This window comes from Scardinius erythrophthalmus (genome assembly GCF_964197995.2).
Source record: "Scardinius erythrophthalmus genome assembly, chromosome: 16".
Taxonomy (NCBI): Eukaryota; Metazoa; Chordata; class Actinopteri; order Cypriniformes; family Leuciscidae; genus Scardinius; species Scardinius erythrophthalmus.
Window position 1 is genome coordinate 25,337,429 of NC_138236.1, and position 19,712 is coordinate 25,357,140.

The 19,712-nt window shown below is 41.7% G+C and overlaps 2 protein-coding genes across 7 annotated transcripts in view; one reads left to right on the forward strand and one right to left on the reverse strand.

The window, feature by feature from the left end:
* The window catches only part of gsdmeb (gasdermin Eb), a 102,431-nt gene that overhangs the window by 70,499 nt on the left and 12,220 nt on the right, over positions 1-19,712 (forward strand). Inside the window, exon 10 of one of the 5 annotated variants that reach the window (XR_014031841.1) lies at positions 18,452-18,622. The exons of 1 other annotated variant lie outside the window; for it this stretch is intronic. Coding sequence is in view for 3 of the 4 variants with exons in the window: in XM_081389486.1 (XP_081245612.1) it covers positions 7,677-7,760 (84 nt within the window). In the remaining variant the exon portion in view is untranslated. Of the gene's footprint in view, positions 1-7,676; positions 7,880-14,710; positions 14,977-18,451; positions 19,677-19,712 lie in introns of those variants that run through there. 3 more of the 5 variants (XM_081389488.1, XM_081389487.1, XM_081389486.1) reach the window with 3 other exon arrangements.
* Positions 1-19,712, reverse strand: part of stk31 (serine/threonine kinase 31) — a 36,001-nt gene that overhangs the window by 5,628 nt on the left and 10,661 nt on the right. For both annotated transcript variants that reach the window (XM_081389476.1, XM_081389477.1), the window contains 14 exons: positions 19,494-19,606; positions 18,442-18,598; positions 18,121-18,246; positions 15,308-15,490; positions 14,807-14,923; positions 14,506-14,625; positions 13,889-14,020; positions 13,607-13,708; positions 13,158-13,238; positions 9,017-9,142; positions 5,381-5,500; positions 5,198-5,284; positions 4,752-4,901; positions 4,471-4,596 (listed from right to left, as the gene is read on the reverse strand). In XM_081389476.1, the coding sequence (XP_081245602.1) occupies positions 4,471-4,596; positions 4,752-4,901; positions 5,198-5,284; positions 5,381-5,500; positions 9,017-9,142; positions 13,158-13,238; positions 13,607-13,708; positions 13,889-14,020; positions 14,506-14,625; positions 14,807-14,923; positions 15,308-15,490; positions 18,121-18,246; positions 18,442-18,598; positions 19,494-19,606 (1,740 nt within the window). The remainder of the gene's footprint in view (positions 1-4,470; positions 4,597-4,751; positions 4,902-5,197; positions 5,285-5,380; positions 5,501-9,016; positions 9,143-13,157; positions 13,239-13,606; positions 13,709-13,888; positions 14,021-14,505; positions 14,626-14,806; positions 14,924-15,307; positions 15,491-18,120; positions 18,247-18,441; positions 18,599-19,493; positions 19,607-19,712) is intronic.

The following is a 19,712-nucleotide window of genomic DNA, read 5'->3' on the forward strand; positions in this document are numbered from 1 at the left end:
TGAGGAGGTGGCGGGCGAGTTGTGACATACGGCGGGAGCGCAGACCACCTTGACGGTTGATGTACGCTACAGTCGCGGTATTGTCCGATCGGACTAGTACGTGTTGACCCCTGAGCAACGCATGGAAGCGATGCAGGGCAAGACGTACAGCCAACAACTCGAGGCAATTGACATGCCAAAGGCGCTGGGGTCCTGTCCAGGAGCCCGCGGCAGCATGTCCATTGCACATGGCGCCCCAGCCCATGGTGGAGGCATCTGTTGACACAACAACATGCCTGGACACTCGTTCCAAGGGCACTCCGGCCCGAAGAAAACTGAGGTACGACCACGGGGTGAAGGTCTGACGGCAGGTCGGAGTCACTGGAACTCGGAGCGTGCCGTGGTGCCATGCCCACCTCGGGACTCGATCGCGAAGCCAAAGCTGAAGTGGTCTCATATGAAGCAACCCGAGCGGCGTGACAGCCGCTGCAGATGCCATATGCCCCAGGAGCCTCTGAAATAGTTTCAGTGGGACCACACTCTTGCCCTCGAACTGACGAAGGCAAGTCAGCAGTGATTGCGCGCGCTCGCTCGTAAGCTGCGCGCACATGGCGACCGAGTTGATCTCCATACCGAGAAAAGAGATCCTCTGCACGGGGCAGAGTTTGCTCTTCTCCCAGTTGACCCGAAGGCCCAGACGAGCTAGGTGCCGGAGCACAAGGTCCCTGTGTTCGCAAACCTGGTCTCGAGAGTGAGCTAGGATCAGCCAGTCGTCGAGATAGTTCAGGATGCGAACCCCGTGTTCCCGAAGGGGAACAAGGGCTGCCTCGACGACCTTCGTAAAGACGCGAGGAGACAGGGCTAGCCCGAAAGGGAGAACCGTGTACTGGTATGCCTGCCCCTCGAAAGCAAAACGAAGAAACGGTCTGTGTCGGGGAAGAATGGAGACATGAAAGTAGGCGTCCTTCAGGTCGATCGCTGCAAACCAATCCTGCAGCCGTATGCACTCGAAAATGCGCTTGGCCGTGAGCATCTTGAACGGCATCCTGTGAAGGGAGCGGTTCAAGACGCGCAAGTCGAGGATTGGCCGTAACCCACCGGATTTCTTCGGTACAATGAAGTAAGGGCTGTAAAAGCCGGACCTCATTTCGGCTGGAGGGACAGTCTCGATCGCACCCTTCGCCAGTAAGGTAGCGACCTCCGCTCTCATAACCGGGGCATTGCCACCGACCATAGTGAAGCGGACTCCCCTGAAGCGGGGAGGAGACCGCGCGAACTGAATCGCGTAGCCGAGCCTGATGGTCCTCGCGACCCAGCGGGACAGCCTGGGAAGCTCTAACCAGGCTTCCAGGAACTGTACCAGCGGGGTCATACGGACCACAGACGTACCCTCGGTGGTGCAGCGAGGCGGAATGACCGGCCCAGGCGCGGGTGGCATAGCGGCCCGGTGCGGGGGCACGGTCATTAGCCGCGTCCTGCCAGAGGAGGCCAGGGGAGGACCAGCGTCCCACTGGGGCGTGCTCTAGCAGGGAACTGGCGACAGAGGGGGACGAGAGTGGCGAGGCTCGTGAGCGGCGCGCACTGTCATCCGGACACTCTGTGTGCTCAGAGATGGGGGAGTGAGTTCTTTCTTTAACCACAAAAGGGTGCTGCTCATCGTGGGACGAGCAGCGGGGTGGGGAAAACCAAGGATTCTCCCCCGGCCCTCCACCGGGGGAAGGAGCGGCCCTGCTACCGTCTCCTGGGAAGAACTCAACGCCATCTCAGAGCAGCCTGTCTCAGGAGCGCCGCTTGGCCTGGCGTTTAGCGGGGCACGGGGCGGGAGAGGGCTGTGGCGCCTTCCTACGGTGTCCTCCACAACGCGACCCGGATGGAGGCTGCTGCTGGGGCCGTGCGGGAGGGGCGGGAGCCGTAGAAGGGCGCCCTCGGCGGCGAGCAGACTGAGGCACCTGTGCCGACGGCTGGGTGGAGGCAGCAGCTGGCCGTCGGGGCAGGACATGTCTGAGAGCCTCAGTCTGCTTCTGGGCGGTCGAGAACTGCTGGGCAAAGTCCTCGACCGCCCCGCCGAAGAGGCCAGCCTGGGATATGGGAGTGTCGAGGAACCGGGTCCGCTCGGCCTCACGCATATCGGCCAGGTTGAGCCACAGATGTCTCTCCTGGACCACGCAAGTGGACATCACCTGACCCAGGGAGCGTGCGGTCACCTTCGTCGCTCGGAGAACAAGGTCGGTGGCGGCACGCAGCTCATCAAAGAGCGCTGGGTCAGTCCTCCCCTCGTGCATGTCACGCAACATCTGGGCCTGGTAGACCTGGAGTGTCGCCATGGCATGCAGTGAGGAGGCCGCCAGCCCCCCGCAGCTCTATAGGCCTTCGCCACAAGCGTCGAAGAGAACCTACAGGCTTTGGAGGGGTGCTTTGGGTCACCACGGGAAGAAGCACTCTCAGGACACAGTTGCATCGCAACAGAGCGTTCAACCTGGGGAACCCCAGTGTACCCTTTGGCGGCCGCCTGATCGAGAGGAGGCAGGGCGGAGGAGGTTGCCGAGCGATCACGAGAAGACAATGGTGCCTTCCAGGACCTCGTGACCTCCTCATGCACATCCGGGAAGAAAGGCATTGGGGACGCGCGCTGACGAGGATCAGTGGCGGCACCCAAAAACCAATCATCCAGCCGCGAGCGCACCGGACCAGGTGGCGGGGACCACTCAAGCCCAATGGCCGCGGCTGCCCGGGAAAGCATGGCAGTCATCTCGGGATCAGACTCGGGCAATGCTGGCACACTTCCCAAGGACTCTTGCCCACCCTGTGATGCAGCGATCGACATCGAATCTTCCTCTGGAGCGCCAAATGAGACCCGCGGCAAGTCAGAGGACTGTACAGCGGGCTCATTCGAAACACTCGCGGGTTGCACGGCGCTAGAGGACGGTGTGGAGCGTGGAATAGTCGGCACTTTGTCCCACACCGTAATCCTCAGGTCACCCTGGCCACCAGCCGAAGTACAGGCTCTCGCGGAGCCTGTAGATCGGGGTGCGGATGAGGGGACTCTACCATGAAGGTCATTGAGTCTAGACCGCAACCGTGCGATGGGCATGTTCCCGCAATGGGAACATGACTCATCCACAAACGCTGCCTTAGCGTGCTCAATACCCAGACACACAAGACAGCGATTGTGCCCATCAGAGTCAGAAACGAGAAGACCGCAACCAGAAGTGCACGGGCGAGGCATCTTTAAAAAGACGTGCCGCGTGCAAGCTCTTTTAGAAAGGAGATTTCTCCGCAAATGCTGAAGCGACCAGGGAGAGAACACACAAACACTGGCAAATCACTGCACAGATAAGCAGGGAATGTGCACTCGCTGGAACTCGCTGTCACACCAACACTTGGAGAGAGGCTCGTCTCGAAGAGAAATGAAGAGATGAATCTCAGGATTGGCTGTGGAGTGAAGTACATCAACTTGGCTCCGAAGCGAAAACATATCTGCATGTTGCCAGCGTACTTCCTTATATACTCCCAGGATGGGGCGGAGTTACGCTATGCAAATTCCGCAGACCCATGGCATTTCTTTGCCATTGGCTCGTTTTATATACTCGAAGATGATAGGATTTCTAAGCAAAACCCCATTCGTCGTCATCCGACGTAACTCGGAGTGACAACGAAAGGGAACATCCCCCACACCATTACACCACCACCACCAGCCTGCACAGTGGTAACAAGGCATGATGGATCCATGTTCTCATTCTGTTTACGCCAAATTCTGACTCTACCATCTGAATGTCTCAACAGAAATCGAGACTCATCAGACCAGGCAACATTTTTCCATTCTTCAACTGTCCAATTTTGGTGAGCTTGTGCAAATTGTAGCCTCTTTTTCCTATTTGTAGTGGAGATGAGTGGTACCCGGTGGGGTCTTCTGCTGTTGTAGCCCATCCGCCTCAAGGTTGTGCGTGTTGTGGCTTCACAAATGCTTTGCTGCATACCTCGGTTGTAACGAGTGGTTATTTTAGTGAAAGTTGCTCTTCTACCAGCTTGAATCAGTCGGCCCATTCTCCTCTGACCTCTAGCATCAACAAGGCATTTTCACCCACAGGACTGCCGCATACTGGATGTTTTTCCATTTTCACACCATTCTTTGTAAACCCTAGAAATGGTTGTGCGTGAAAATCCCAGTAACTGAGCAGAATGTGAAATACTCAGACCGGCCCGTCTGGCACCAACAACCATGCCACGCTCAAAATTGCTTAAATCACATTTCTTTCCCATTCTGACATTCAGTTTGGAGTTCAGGAGATTGTCTTGACCAGGACCACACCCCTAAATGCATTGAAGCAACTGCCATGTGATTGGTTGATTAGATAATTGCATTAATGAGAAATTGTACAGGTGTTCCTAATAATCCTTTAGGTGAGTGTATATATATATATATACTATAATTAACTTATAATTGTATTTAATAAATAAATAAATAAGCAAGCAAGAAAGCAATAGTTCTACCCAGAGCATGATTCCTCCAAAGGCATACATATCAGTGGCTGGGGAAGGCGGCTGACCCTGCTTTAACTCTGGAGCCACCAAACTGATGGAACCAGCAACCATCCCGCTGTCAAACACCCTCTGCTCCTAAAAAAAAAAAAAAAAAAAAAAAAGAAGAAATTCAAATCTATTGCCTGAGGTTTAATAATCAGGATCAGGTCGGTTTCCATTTAGTTTTTTTCCCCGAAAGGTAAATGAATCCATAATGTCACTTAAGCTGCAGTTTTTAAAATTTCACTTACAGGTGTCTTTGTGAGATCGTAATCTCCAACAATGCCTTTCTCTCGGCCGATGGCAAACACGTTGTTGGGATGCAAAGATGCATGAGTAATAGATGCTGCATGAAGATTCTGCAGTCCCAGAGCTACACCCTTCATCACCTTCCTAACCTCCTACGTCACAATAAGAAAAAAGAAAAAATCAGAGGACAAAAATAGATATGCATTTAAAATAAAATAATCACAAAATGGATGCACCAAAATTTAAATTCTGATGTTACAGCTGATAACCCATTAAGGCTTGATATTAAAATTCTATACTTTTTGTCTAAATAAATACAATTATAAAAATCATTCATGACTGAATTCTTAATAAAACAAATATGCTTTATGAGAATTTTATGTTAATCTGTATGCATTGTAGACAAGTGGTAAAGTTGGTCAAATACATTTGGAAGTGATGCACTCACACAAGAGGACAGTGGGGAGGATTTCTGAATGGCCCTGAGACTTCCATTAGAGTAGTGTGGTACCATGATGTATGCCAGTGGATCAGACTGGATAGAACAGAAGACATTTTACGCATGAGATGGTACAGAGCAGTAACATCAGCAAAAAAGACAGAAACAAGTATAGTAAAATATGATGAGAACTTTGCCGCAAAACAGCGCCAGAAGAGGAACCGCTGTGGCCGGATTCTGCTGCTGAGCTCTGTGATAGTGAGCAGCTTGTTCAAGCATCTTCACCTCTGATTCTTCATCCACAGCGTAGCACTGCAAACAACCCAACATCCTTAGTAATCCTGTTGTGATTACGTATACATACTGGGCACTGCTACTTGGGCGGAGTGATTAGTGCAACACCTGCTCGGTGCTGCGAGCAAATCACTCCACAGAAGTAGAAGTGCTCAGACGCGTCAGACAGAGTTACGGCACGCACGGAGATGAGAAGGGTATGTATGGACTTATCTAACTCTGGGGGATACGGTGAATAAGCTAAAGTCCCAAAAAGTCAGCGTGTTCCTTTAACAAAATATCAAACCACGTGGCATAAAAAAAAAGACTTTCCAAGCAAAACATGTAACAAAAAGAAGTTTATGGTTCAATTCTAAAAGATATGTATTGTTCAAAAAGAAAAAAAAATTCACTCATTTCCACATTCTGCGCTTGCTTTTCCAAGCGTTGCAGTTAGAGCTCACGTAAATCGGCGCCAAATGAAAAGTGATTCATTTGTATTCTGTGTCTGATATCACGTCACCAAACTGCGGCTGCATCAACCGCTAGACAAAATGGCTCATATTTTCTGAAAATAGTTCATTTTTTTTGCGTTGGAAAATGCAATAATTATTTGTGCATGTAGCCTTAATTAAATTATGATAATGAAAAAATATTGATTTTATACACAGTTCAGTATACATTTACAATCGTGCTGATAATCGGGGAAAACAATCTTGCTCGTTTGCTTTACTGTATTATTTTATGATCTCAATTTAACACAAAATGTGATACATTTTATAAAACCAACACCCTTGTTACAAATTAAATACTGTAAACGAAAGACAAAGCTACCAATCTGTTTATAGGAAAACAAAACAGGACAAAATATAAAGACAATTTACAATTATGAGCAGTATACAATGTACTAGCATAATTGTGACTGGACCTTACTCTTAGTTCAACTGTAGTACCTAGCAGTGAGCCTGGCTTCATGTTATATTATATTCTCAGAATTTGCAGAAGCATATTATTATAGTGTATGAATACTTTAAAAATACAAAACTACTGGCAGACTAATGACAACAAAACTTGTTGGCATTAGTGGAATTGCACTAGCATGGTTTAATTCATACCTATCTAACCGTTATCAGTTTGTAGCAGTAAATGAAGAGATGTCTCATCAAGTTCAGTATGGCGTACCACAAGGCTCAGTACTAGGACCGTTGCTGTTCACTCTGTACATGCTACCATTAGAAGATATCATTAGGAAACATGGAATTAGCTTTAACTGTTATGCCGACGATACTCAGCTGTATATTTCTTCAAAACCTAACGAAACTTACCAATTCACAAAATTAACGGAATGCATAGCTGATATAAAAAATTGGATGACTCGTAAAAAACAGAGATTCTAATTATTGGACACAAAACTTCCTCACGTAATAACCTAGAATACTCTCTAACACTTGATGGCTGCTCTGTCAAGTCTTCGTCGACGGTTAGGAACCTGGGTGTGCTCTTTGATACCAATCTTTCATTTGAAAGTCACGTGTCTAGTATCTGTAAAACCACATTTTTCCATCTTAAAAATATATCTAAATTACGCCATATGCTCTCATTGACAAATGCGGAACAATTAGTTCATGCGTTCATGACCTCAAGGCTAGATTATTGTAATGCTCTACTGGGTGGTTGCCCTGCACGCTTAATAAACAAACTACAGCTAGTTCAAAACGCAGCAGCTCGAGTTCTTACCAGAACCAGGAAGTATGACCATATTAGCCCAGTTCTGTCAAAACTGCATTGGCTCCCTATTAAACATCGTATACATTTTAAAATATTGCTGATTACTTACAAAGCACTAAATGGTTTAGCTCCGCAGTACTTAAGCGAGCTCTTAACACAACTCAAAATTACGGCCAGTTGATAATACCTAGAATATCAAAATCGACTGCTGGTTGATCCTTTTCCTATTTAGCACCAAAACTCTGGAACAGTTTTCCTAACATTGTCCGGGAAGCAGACACACTCTGTCAGTTCAAAGCAAGATTAAAGACATATCTCTTTGACCTAGCATTCACATAATACATTATTAGACTTCTATAATTCAATGTTAGGCTGCATAGATTAGGTCAGCCGGAACCGGGAACACTTCCCATAAATCCTGATGTACTCGTTACATCATAAGAAGAATGGCATCTACGCTAATTTTAGTGTCTTTGTTTATCCCGAGGTTTTCCCGCAGCCTGCCGGATCCAGGCCATATCCAGATCTGATGAAGGACCTGCGCCTGGACCCGACGACAACGCAGTGCTGAAGTGCCAACTAGTCTCTCCCTATGGAGGATCCCTTTACCACTCTACAGATAAAGTGTTTTCGGGAAATTCGTTTCGCGTACCTACTCTGAAGTGATAAAATAAAATAAAATTCTGTATCAAAATTTATAAGGAAAGACCAGTACTTTGTTTAGGCTTGGTTTGTAGGGAATTACAAACCTGTGCACATATATTCAAACGCACATAACTATAGAACCAATTCTTAATGCGCATGTGAACGCCATCAGCGTTTCTCACAGGTTCGCGTTTAAAGTCTGTGTAGAGAGAATGGTGTCGTCTTAGCAGCCCCTAATTAAATAACAAATGATCGTTGCGACGGAAGCTAATCAATCAAAACTAACCTTAGCTGGAAAATAACTTTATTAAAGAACCGCTATAAAGCCAAAACAGTCTCTGTTACCATAAATTATACGTTTATCTCTATATATATTATATTGTATTATGTAAAGCTGCTTTGAAACAATCTACATTGTTAAAAGCGCTATATAAATGAAGATGACTTGACTTGACTACTGGCAGGTATGGGTGAGCCATTAATTCAAAATTCTAAAAATACAAAATTAGTTGGGACACAAGTAAAAATAACACAAGGACTCTGGAAGGTTTCTGCCCTATTCTATATCGTTAAGTAGGATAATGTTGAGATGTGACTGGGTCTGCCTTGATGCTGAAGCATTATACTTGTCCGTCACATGCTTATTTGTACTATTGGTGCGTTCAAGTCACCTCGTAAAGATCGTATTTACGAGTTGAGCGCACATGAACGCCACCACAATGTCGTAAATACGAGTGTGAAGCTATTTAGCAGTGAAATTGCTAGACTTTTCTATTTATAGCGAAGTAAGCTAATTGCCTGCACAGAATATGATGGAATTATAATATAACAATGTAATATGTAACGATAAAGTTTACAGTGGCTTCATAAATTATATTAAAAACATAAAAAACAAAAACAATAAAGCACACATGATGCACATTTCTTTGTTCTTCATTTTCTAGAACTAGAGTTTAAGAAACTTTCTCTATTTTTGTGTAATTAATTAAGAGAAAGTACAGTGCCATCTTACTCCGACGAAAGTGACTTGAACGCACATGCCGTCATAAACACGACCATATATTTCACGTTTTTGGTGTGTAATTCCATTGTTCTTCACTCTTGTCTTTTCAAAATGTCTTTACAGTTGAAGACATTGACCGGCAATACTTTTGACGGGAAATTAATCCCATAGCAACTGACCTTTAGGACTACTTTCTGCCCCTGGAAGTCTGTGCTGAGAAGAGGTCTCCTCCCGCTCAGCTCTCTCATCGGCTCTGCGTCAAACATGTCTCTGTCCAAGCTCTTCATTAACAGTCCTGCAGAGCTCTGAAAGCACACGTATGCAAGAAATTAAACAATATCACCTTTTCCAAGGTCAAATTAAAGCACTTTTCAATCACTTTCGAGGTCCATTTTAAAGCTTTTTCCAGCACCTTACACCACCATAAATAACATACCAATACATTGTCAAAATTATTATTTAGTGTTTAAAGAGATAATGCTATAAACAGCCAAAATTGTGTTTCGTAATAGCAGAAGGATCAGATATGTAAGCAAATCACAAGTTTTATTTTTCAAAATGTATCACTGTCAAAGCAGATAATGCCTATGAATAATACTTTTCATTATATTACAAACAAATATTGCTTCCCAGGTAATGTGATTTTCAGGCTGTAAAACTGAAGTAATTTCAAGGGCTGAAAATATGAAGACAGGATTTGAACAGAAATATTTTACAGGCCTTGGTTTATTGGACACATTCTTGATATAGACTAGGTTTGAACAAAATCTGAGACAGTGCAACAACAACCTGTAATTCCATTTTAACCCAGAAGACTCTGACAGTGCACAGGCGCCTGCCTGATAAATAGCTTATATTAATAAAAAAAATGTATTTCATTGCCAAGACATATACATTTATCTACTGGAATAGAGCAGTGTAAATATTGCATAAGACCATCCTCAACCTTACAGTCGGCTACTTTTATAAAACTTCTGTTCAGCAATCAACGATTGTTGTTATGCACTGGGTTAACGTTTGCAGGTTTTAATTTGCAGGTAGTTAACGTTACAGTTACTGTGCTGTAACTTTGGCTATGTCCACTGCATATTCCACAAATGAACGTGCCATAACGGACATGCAATACTAACATTACATTATCACACCAAGTACTCTCAGTCACTAATGGCCATTCCAGACAGGACGTGGAATGCGCTGTCCCATCCCAGGAATATATATATATATATATATATATATATATATATATATATATATATATATATATATATATATATATATATATATATATATTAAGGAGGTTGAGTGTTCGTAAAAACAAAAACAAAAAAATAAATTATAAAAGTGCCACTTCACGTGGAAGAGTGGCATTTTGCACATATATGAGTGGGTTGAAGAACTTCAAAATGAGTTTTAAATTCATGAGAATTTTATTCATTTAGCCAAATGTGTTCATTCTAGATGTTTACTTATGTAAATGCGCTTGACAAGACGTGCGCGTTGAACATTCCAATAGCTTTCAAACCCTGGAGCAGCGCAGAGTTGCCATGGAAACGGTGCAGCAAACACAACTTACAACAAGCAAACGAGTGTCTACGGTAGAGACCTGCGCGGGACACAATGTTCAGTCCCGCTCCCGCCCGCTCCCGCAGTGTTCAGTCCCGCTCCCGCAAAAGATTTGTCATTTTTAGTCCCGCTCCCGCCCGCATCTGTGATATTATGTCCCGCTCCCGCCCGCAAATGCCCGCAAGACGGCAGGCAGCAGGATGGATGTTCACATTCTGTCTCACGAAAGGTCTTGGAAAAAAAATGCGTGCGCACATAATTCCTTACAGTAACTAACGCCAACAAAGATAAACATTAATCGGCCCAAATTTCAATAGGCTTAATTATCATGTAACATAAAAACAGCCTTAGGCAGGGCTGCCAACGTTTGAGTTTAGCTTGGAGTGAGATTTTGTGTGTGTGTGTGTGTGTGTTGGGGGGGGGGGGGGGGCTGGGGGGGGGGTAGGATACTGGTAGGATACAGTTTTTATTATTGCTTGACAAAAATTTCAAGATTTCAATTCCATTCTTGTGATTTGATTCCGATTTTGATTCAATATGGACTAAATTGGATACATGTTTATTTTAAATTTTATTTAAAAAAAATAATCTCACCTAATGCTGTAAACATAGAGGGCCCAATCTGGTATTATTAAAGGTTAAAAATAACAAATTAAATTAAATATAATGCAGTTTTTGTTATAATAACAATTATTTAATGACATAAGTAAATATATAATAAATATGTAATATGGTGCTCAGCAAAATATCTCTAGCTATTTTTTCTATTCAGTTAACATGCTATGGTCATTAAATGGCTTTCGTGAGGTGAATGTAACGTTACGTGACATAATTGTTCTCCTGCTGTTATATTGACCTCTTTCCGTGGTTGAAAAACACTAATTGGTCGATATTATGTATACTTTCGGTAAGTTGTACTGCATCTTTAAATAAAAAAGTAACAGATGATCGGTTCACGTGCACTTGAACTGACTGAGGTGCTCAGCGATCTGTCACGTCACATTTACAAGCGGCAAACCTATTTTTGTCTGAATTTCGTAATAAAATTGACGGAATCTAAGAGCTGAGAATTAGTTTAATATTAAAAGTACCCCTTTGCTCCGCAATTTTTCTGTGCGTGAGAAAATGGATGTGTGGCGTGAGAGCGTGTGAAAAGTGTCAATTGCGTGTGTCTCACGCTCAATGCGTGAGAGTTGGCAGCCCTGGCCTTAGGCATGGCCTACACACATAGGAACATTTGTTAAACGGATCATTTTTATCCTAGACTACAGGCCATTTAAACATTTAAAATGTGATCACCAAAACACGAAACGGTCCCATATTAGGCCTACGAACAGCATAATATTCACTAGTAGGCTAACAGTAACCAAAAAAAAAAAAAAAAAAAAAATTTATTCGATTAGGTAATATTATTATCTATCTAATATATATAATTATATATTAGATAATGTTAGAATGTTATTGCTGTCTATTTTGAGCTTTCGAGTTCGAACACGGAGCAGCGGGAAGGAATTGTCTCTAAACAAGTGTGCGTGAGATTAGGCCCCGCCCGTACTCCAAAGGACAACATCCACAAGTTTAGGCTGCTTAAAACGTTTTTATTGCTGCCAAACAGAATCTCCCTCAAAACTACAAATTATGTACGCTACTTTAATCATTTATATATTTTACTTTACACTCATATTTAATTTGCGGGAGTGCAGCGTATCATCCCTCCCGCCCGCACCCGCAAGTGCACCTCCATCATCCCGCCCGCGCCCGCAATGACCTTTCAAAATTTGTCCCGCGCCGCACTGTTTTGCGTCGCAACCCGCGGGTCCCGCGGGACTCCCGCGGGAGTGCAGACCTCTAGTCTACGGCAGTTCATTGGAACGAATGTCTTTAAGGCGACATCTAGTGTATATATCTATGCACCAGTCTGCGCACACGTCAGATCAGATCACTTGGACATGGCTGTGTATAAGAGGTAAAAACGATATAAATACTGTTCGTTTTCTCTCGTTCGAACGAGTTCGTTCGAACTATCCCTTTAAGTATCATAATACATGTCTGCCGAAGCCATATGTTCAATATTAATATATCCTGCTCACTTTACGATTTAAAATAGTGTAGAAAATCCAAAAATATTAGTTACAGAACGCTGAACACGTTTACAATTTACTATTGATTCAGTTTACATAGAGGTCTTTGTTTTGGATGAATATTTTGGTGGGGCAAGCGGAACCGCAAACCACAATCCCACTCAAAACCATGGCTGAATCCGAAATCGCCCCATAAACACTCATTCACTATTCCCTACGTTAGTCCACTAATACTGTTCACTTGAAGGAGTGAATGAAAAGGAGTGAGCGAATTCGGACAGCCGTTGAGCGCACATCGACTACACTCGTTATTGCGGTGCAATGTGGGATTGAATAAGTGCACGTCCACTATGGTTTCGGACACCACCTCAAATGGCTGTCCCCTCAAATAACGCCCTATTTGAGGGTATATGGGGCGATTTCAGATTCAGTTAATGGCTCCCCTCCTAGACCTTTGGGGACACATTCACTGATCAGCAGGTTCAATATGGTTAGGGATAGGGGAGGGCTTTAGGGACAGGGACAAGTAATGTCCCAATACAGCTATTACCATTAGTGAAAATAGCATCTTTCAATATTTGCACTTAGTGTGTACATAGCAGCTGCCTAATTTTAAACAATGTAAATTTTTAAGCAAAACTAGAGGCTTGTAGGTACTGACAAAACAAGTACTCACCATATAGCCATTGAGATCAGCATCAGGAAAGATCATTGGTAACTCAGGAAAGCCTCTTTTCACCAGGTCACACAGCATTATCTGCACATCAGCACATTATGGACATTTCAGGCATTAGATAAAAAAACAAATAAGGAACTTATTAGCTGCAACCTGACCTTCATTATTCAAAATATATAAAACACATACAATATGTATATAATGCATGTTCATTTTTTACTTGTATATTTTTATTTACCATAATTCAGCATTGACATTTCTATCCCATGACCTGTATTCTATTGCAAACCACAGGTATAAAGACATAAACACAGAATTATATTATAATCCTAAGCCTTTTATTAACCGTGTTTGTACTACTAAAACGAGGAACAGTTCACTTATGTGTTCATTCTAGTAATCGAAGCTCAATATCTTCTAAGAATGTGAAAGATCTTATCTAAACATACATATTGCTTCTTCTCTTGGCTGATTTCTTGAAAGAGAGCATTCCTTGTCTCAGCGATCTCCTCCTTCTTCTTAAGAATCTCTGGCAGGTCCAGCTCTTCTGCCTGAAGGACACTCAAACTGATAAACTGATCATTTCCATTGCATGTAATCAGCACAATGCAGTGTCAAATCAAAATCAAACCAATAAATCAATATTTAGCCCCTGGTCATCTGAGATCCCAGTGCATTTTGTGAGTTGTGGCCCCACCATGTGGTTTCTCAGAGCACAGGACTGTTCTCACCTCCTCCATACAGCTGACCTCAACCAGTTTCCAGCGCAGCTGAGATCGCAGGCTCCGGATGCGCTTCTTCACCGCAAACAGTTCGTCTGCTTTCGGAGGGCCGCTCTGCCACTGCTGTAATTCCTGCTTAAACTGCAGTGAAACGTCATAGCCGTGACAACTGATAATGAAAATAATCATGCAGTGCATACACTAAATATAAAGCAGCACAACTGTTTTCAACATTGATAAAAAATGTTTCTTGAGCATCAAATCAGCATTATTAGAATGATTTCTGAAGGATCATGTGACACTTAAGACTGGAGTAATGATGCTGAAAATTCAGCTTTGCCATCACAGGAATAAATTACATTTTAAAATATCTTGAAATAGAAAACAGTTATTTTAAATTGTAATAATAAATTGCAAAAATATTCATTCACAATATTACTGTTCTTCCTGTATTTTGATTATTGATTATTTTGATCAAATTAATGCATCCTTGGTAAGCAGAAGAGACTTCATTCGAAATGCTAAGAAATCGTACACACCCCAAAAATATGAACGGTAGTGTATAAATATTTATACATCTAGAGATCAGCTCTCCAAAGAATCAGCTTTTCTGGTCAGCCACTTACCTTTGTGTTGAGTTCGTACTTTTGCCTGATCTCCTCTAACAAACTTTGTTCTCTCTGGATGTCTCTCATGGCTTTGCGAAAGGCATTAAACACGATTTTCCTTTCTTGATTGTCTTGTTCCTATGAAAACAGTGGAAAACAAATTTTCCATTCAGTAATACAGTAGTAGCTTGCATTTCACACTTCTGTTTATCTAAAATTGCAGCCCCTCTGGATAAAACCTGAGGGATTGTGCCCTTGCTCAAAAGAAAGGGAATGCACAGGGAAAGGCAGACATAGATGAGCAGAATGAAACTCTTACAGAGAATTCAGTACTGAGTTCTTCACACAGGGCATTGTCAGCATTCATCAGGATCTCATCCACACTTTCTGCAACATCATCTTCGGTCACTGATGTTTTCTCCATCAAACACGAAAACTGAAAATCAACAAAGGCTTCATCTTATGGCTTTGAATAAAGTACCTTGATACAATAAACCATAGCTGTGTCCCAAATTACTATTATACACGTTGTACTCATGCACTCAATGTACATGTATGAATGGTTATTTTGTCATTCAGCATCAGAGTCTGATGTGCATCATACAGGTATATAAAGAGCACTTTTTCTTTTTGGTATTTTCAGTGTGAACAAACTACATGCACTATTTATACTACAAAAAAAGCATAAAATAGTGCATAAGTACAAGGATTGGGAAGCACCTCATGCCTATCCTTCTAAATTAAAAGCCAATTTGCCCAAATAATTACCTAACAGTAAAAGGAGACGTGAATTTTATGAGGTTTACATGAACTAACATACCTTGCTAAGCTTGGCTGCCCAGCCGCTAAGAGCAAGGAGAGCCTCATCTGTAGCTTTTCGTACGTTTTTGATTTTCTGTTGTTTGTGCCCCTTCCACTCACAGAACTTCTCAAAAGAGTACTCTTCGGTCTGCTCCGCCAGCATAACAGAGCTAAATATTGCAGTCAATGAAGATGCAACTTCCTGTAGATGCAGACGACACCATTTAAAATGCAGTAATGAAAACCTGTAAGGTCAATCTTTACATACTATATGCAGTTTGACTGATATTTTAAACACAAGACAGTCCTGGGGTCCATTCTTCGTACCTCGCTTAATACATCTGAGATGATTTAACAAATACCAGATCATCCATTCGTGATAATTGATCTCTGGCTAATTAGGTTCTTCAAACGAATTTGCAGATTTGATTAAAATATCTAGATTTAGTTGTCGGATATTACTGCGTGTTATTGTGTTCATTGGAAAGGACAGATATATCGATACTCGAAACCATGATCAGCAATCAGCTATTGGCTGGCGTCAAGCGCCATCATATAATAATCAAAACAGGAAACAGCCAAGCAGGCAAAATGACAAAGTTGTAATAAATAAATGAAATGTGTAAATGTTTGTTACACAATTCCAAATTATTTCCATTTTTCATGATTTCTAGTATTTGTACAAGCTTTTTTATCAGTGTCAAGAGTAGCCAATTGTAATTAGCAATTCATTTAATTTTACACGTGTAGTGGATAAAGCTTCTTAAGGGTCAATAACATATTTGTAATGGCACAGCAGACACCAAGTTATCTGCATCTCCTGCACTGTATCAAGCGTATAATAGCTGTCACTGTTCAAATAATGCATTGTTCTCCATGTAATGTGTGTAAGGCTCCAATTTTTATTCCCTTGCAAATAAATCTCTCAATGAGTAATATTGGCTCTGTCTATAATAGACTACACAACATTATACAGGGTTCCTGCAGGTTTCAGTTAGTCAAATTTAAGACATTTTAAGACCATAAAGATTGAAATTTAAGACCTGCATTGCCAAAAAAAAAAAATCAAATCAAAGAATTCATTTTATTTCAATGAATTCAGTAATTGAAAAAGCATTAACTTAATTTACAGATAAAGCAATCACATTAGTAACCTTCCAGACCCAGCAACGTGTGTCAGAGAAAAGAACAGAATCAGATATAACTTTTTTATAGAAAATTGTACTTTGCATATTATAGGCCTACTGTAAAAAACACATAATTAGTTGATTTTAGTTGATCATAGTTGATCATAACTAGAGATAAAAATGGCATGAACATTTCATTTAATTATTATAGTGCCAAAAATGATCACTGTTATCACAGAATCCTGTTCAAAAAGTACTAATACACAATGAAATCAATTCACCAAGTTTTATGTCGAAAAACAGCAAATAACAAATAAAATTAGCATCAATACGCACTAACATAAACATTAAAATAATACGATTAAAAATGATAGCCAGGTTTTAAAAGTGTCTTGCAACATGTTATATACTAACATGTACAAGTTCAAATAAAGTTGACAAAAAAGGTTTTTATAAAAAGATAAACCTCACATATTTCAGACTTTAATTTATCTTTTTTGACTCATTCTTTTTATAAAAAATGATTTACTGACATTTACAATACACTTTAGCTTATCTTTTATTATTAATAGTAAAATTCGGTCCGATTTTCCCGTGGCGTCTGTCGTTGCTATGCAACCATGCCCTGCGTTCTCCACAATGACAAAAAAGTTTTAGTGGCTGATGGATTTCCACCGCCGAAAAACGCTTGCTGTAGCTCTGTTACAAGATTTATTTATGGAGAAGAGAAAAACACCCGTAGTGTTTGGGTGCACCCGCATCCTTCATGTCTTTTTTCATGTCGCTGCCTGGAAAAAAACGAGCGCGTCGCTTCAATTATAAGCGCGCTTACCGCGCGCCTACATTTGAATGAACTTGAGCGCGAAAAAGACGCGATATGTGAACTGCCTCTTGGCGAGCGACTTCGATACTTTTTTGCTACTTTGTAATAACTTTCTGCAGCCAGCATTTCTGGAAATTAACGAGGGTAAAATCTTTTTTAAGACCGCGGATGAAAATCTGCCTGTTTTTAAGACGTTTTAAGGCCTTAAATTTAAAGTTCAGAATTTAAGACCCCGCGGGAACCCTGATTATAATTCTTTTCAAAGTCATTATAAAAAATGTATTATGTATATAAAAACATATTTCCATTTAATGTTTAATTAATAATTTCCCTGATTCAATAGCATGCTCTTATTTGTAATTTTTTTTGTATATTGTTTTTTTGGCGATTTTTGCCTTTTATTGTGACAGGACAGTAGAGAGTTGACAAGAAAAAGCGAGGTGGGAGAGAGATGGGGGACGGGATCGGGAAAGGTCCACGAGCCGGGACTTGAACTTGGGCCGCCTGAGCGCAACGGCGCTACATGTCGGCGCGCTGACCACGAGGCCATCGGCCCCGACTCAATAGCGTGCTCTTGTAAGAAAGTAGCAATGGCTGGGACAGACTACAGCAGAGTAGGCTCGCGGAAAGGAGGGGTCAAGAGAGACCGAATCCTAGATTTAACCGTTTCAGACACTGAGAAAAGAGGTGATGCTGTAAAGTATATTGAGAAAATTGGATGCATGTAAACCTATTGTAGGAGACCTCCAAAACAAAATTAGGAACCTTTAATATAGTATAATAGGGGCACTTTAAAATGAAAACTGAAAATATAAAAAAAAATACCATAATGGTATAAATAATCGTAAAAAAAAAAATCCAAAAAATTTCTTCACTGCATACCTTCAGCTTGTCCAAGCGTTCACTGATTGGCAGCTTGTCCACATCTTGGAGGAAGTGGTCTACAGCAGTTAAGAGAAGATCACGGGCCTCATTCCTGCTGCTCACCAGTGAATCTATTTCTGCCATCTGACGAAACACACACAAACATCTTACAAGCAATGTCATCGCCAACAATACAACAGGGAATTCCTAACAACAATAGTTAACACAAACAGCAATATTTTTAATTAAAACTCTTTTTTGAGCAACAGAGACAACATTCTCTTACACGTAAACTAATTTTATTCATTCATTGATCAGGAGAATGTATATTTTACTCACGGTTTGACAGCCTCTTAGATTCCCCAAGGTTTCGTCATAAGCTTTCCACGCAAGCTCCAGCCTCTCTGAGCTCAACGGCACTGAGATCCTGTAGTTCATGATGATGGTGATGGACCCCAACAGATGATCTTCATCAGCGGAGCATGGATTACTCTCCCTGAGGTTCAAACCCACAATAATGGCAAGTGCATCTCTGAATCACCAACACTTATACATTAAAACCAATGATAACTTTTCAACAACAACAACAAAAAAACAACAACAACTGAATGTTAAACAGGAAGTGTTTCTGAAGAAAACTGCCCATCTCTCTACTTTGATTTGGTAGGATAGTTTGCACTGTGTTCTATGTGGTTTTTATAGTGTTGCTATGAAGTCGCTAGGGATTATATCGCCCCTTATGCAAAAATTGTACATCCGATGACAAAAAGACACAATTGACCAATCAGAATCAAGTATTTAGCCTTAGCAAGCAAACACTAATTATAAAAAAAAAATTACAAGTGACCATCATAGGATACATCTTACCTTTTGGACCTTGAAAAGCCCAAATGGGGAAAAAAAGAATTATGTTGAATGTAAAAGCGATCTATGAAAACCCAATTTTAAAGTCGCCATGAAATCAAATTGTACAATTCGTATTTTTATATGTTATATTGTAGTGTTTATTACAAATGAATTATCGGTGCACTTCATTCGTCTTTAAAAATTCATGTGCCCTTATATTCTTTAATCAAATATGTTATCCTTCCCTCCCCCCTCGAAACGACTTCTCTTCTCTTCCTGTCATGTGCTATGGCGTGAGGGCGTGGCAACTCCCCTCAAACCGTTAGATGGAGAGGAGGAGCACTAAAGTAAAACCCTGCCCTCTATTTAATATTCTGTTTCACTTGTAAATACGTCACAACACTGGAGAAAAGTCGTTTGTAACTTCCGGTTCATGGCGACTTAAGTGTTAACATTTTGAATCCGAAACACTGCCCAATTATAGCAAGTATTGCATTAAGACACAGAAAAAATTTTGATTTAATAATAAGAAAAAATCATTTTGCCTTAGTTTCCTCAGAGAATCCACTTTCTTAGCCAGCTGGGAAATTCTGGTTGCAACTGTTGTAGGATGTTTATGTTCAGTCTCCTTTGTCTTCTCATAACTCTCCTTTGCTGTCTGCAAAATATGAACAAACCTTTATAAGATAAACTGGTGTCATAACCTAAAACACGCTGAACAATCAACCAAATTAATTTAAAAAAAAACACATGAGTGAAACAGC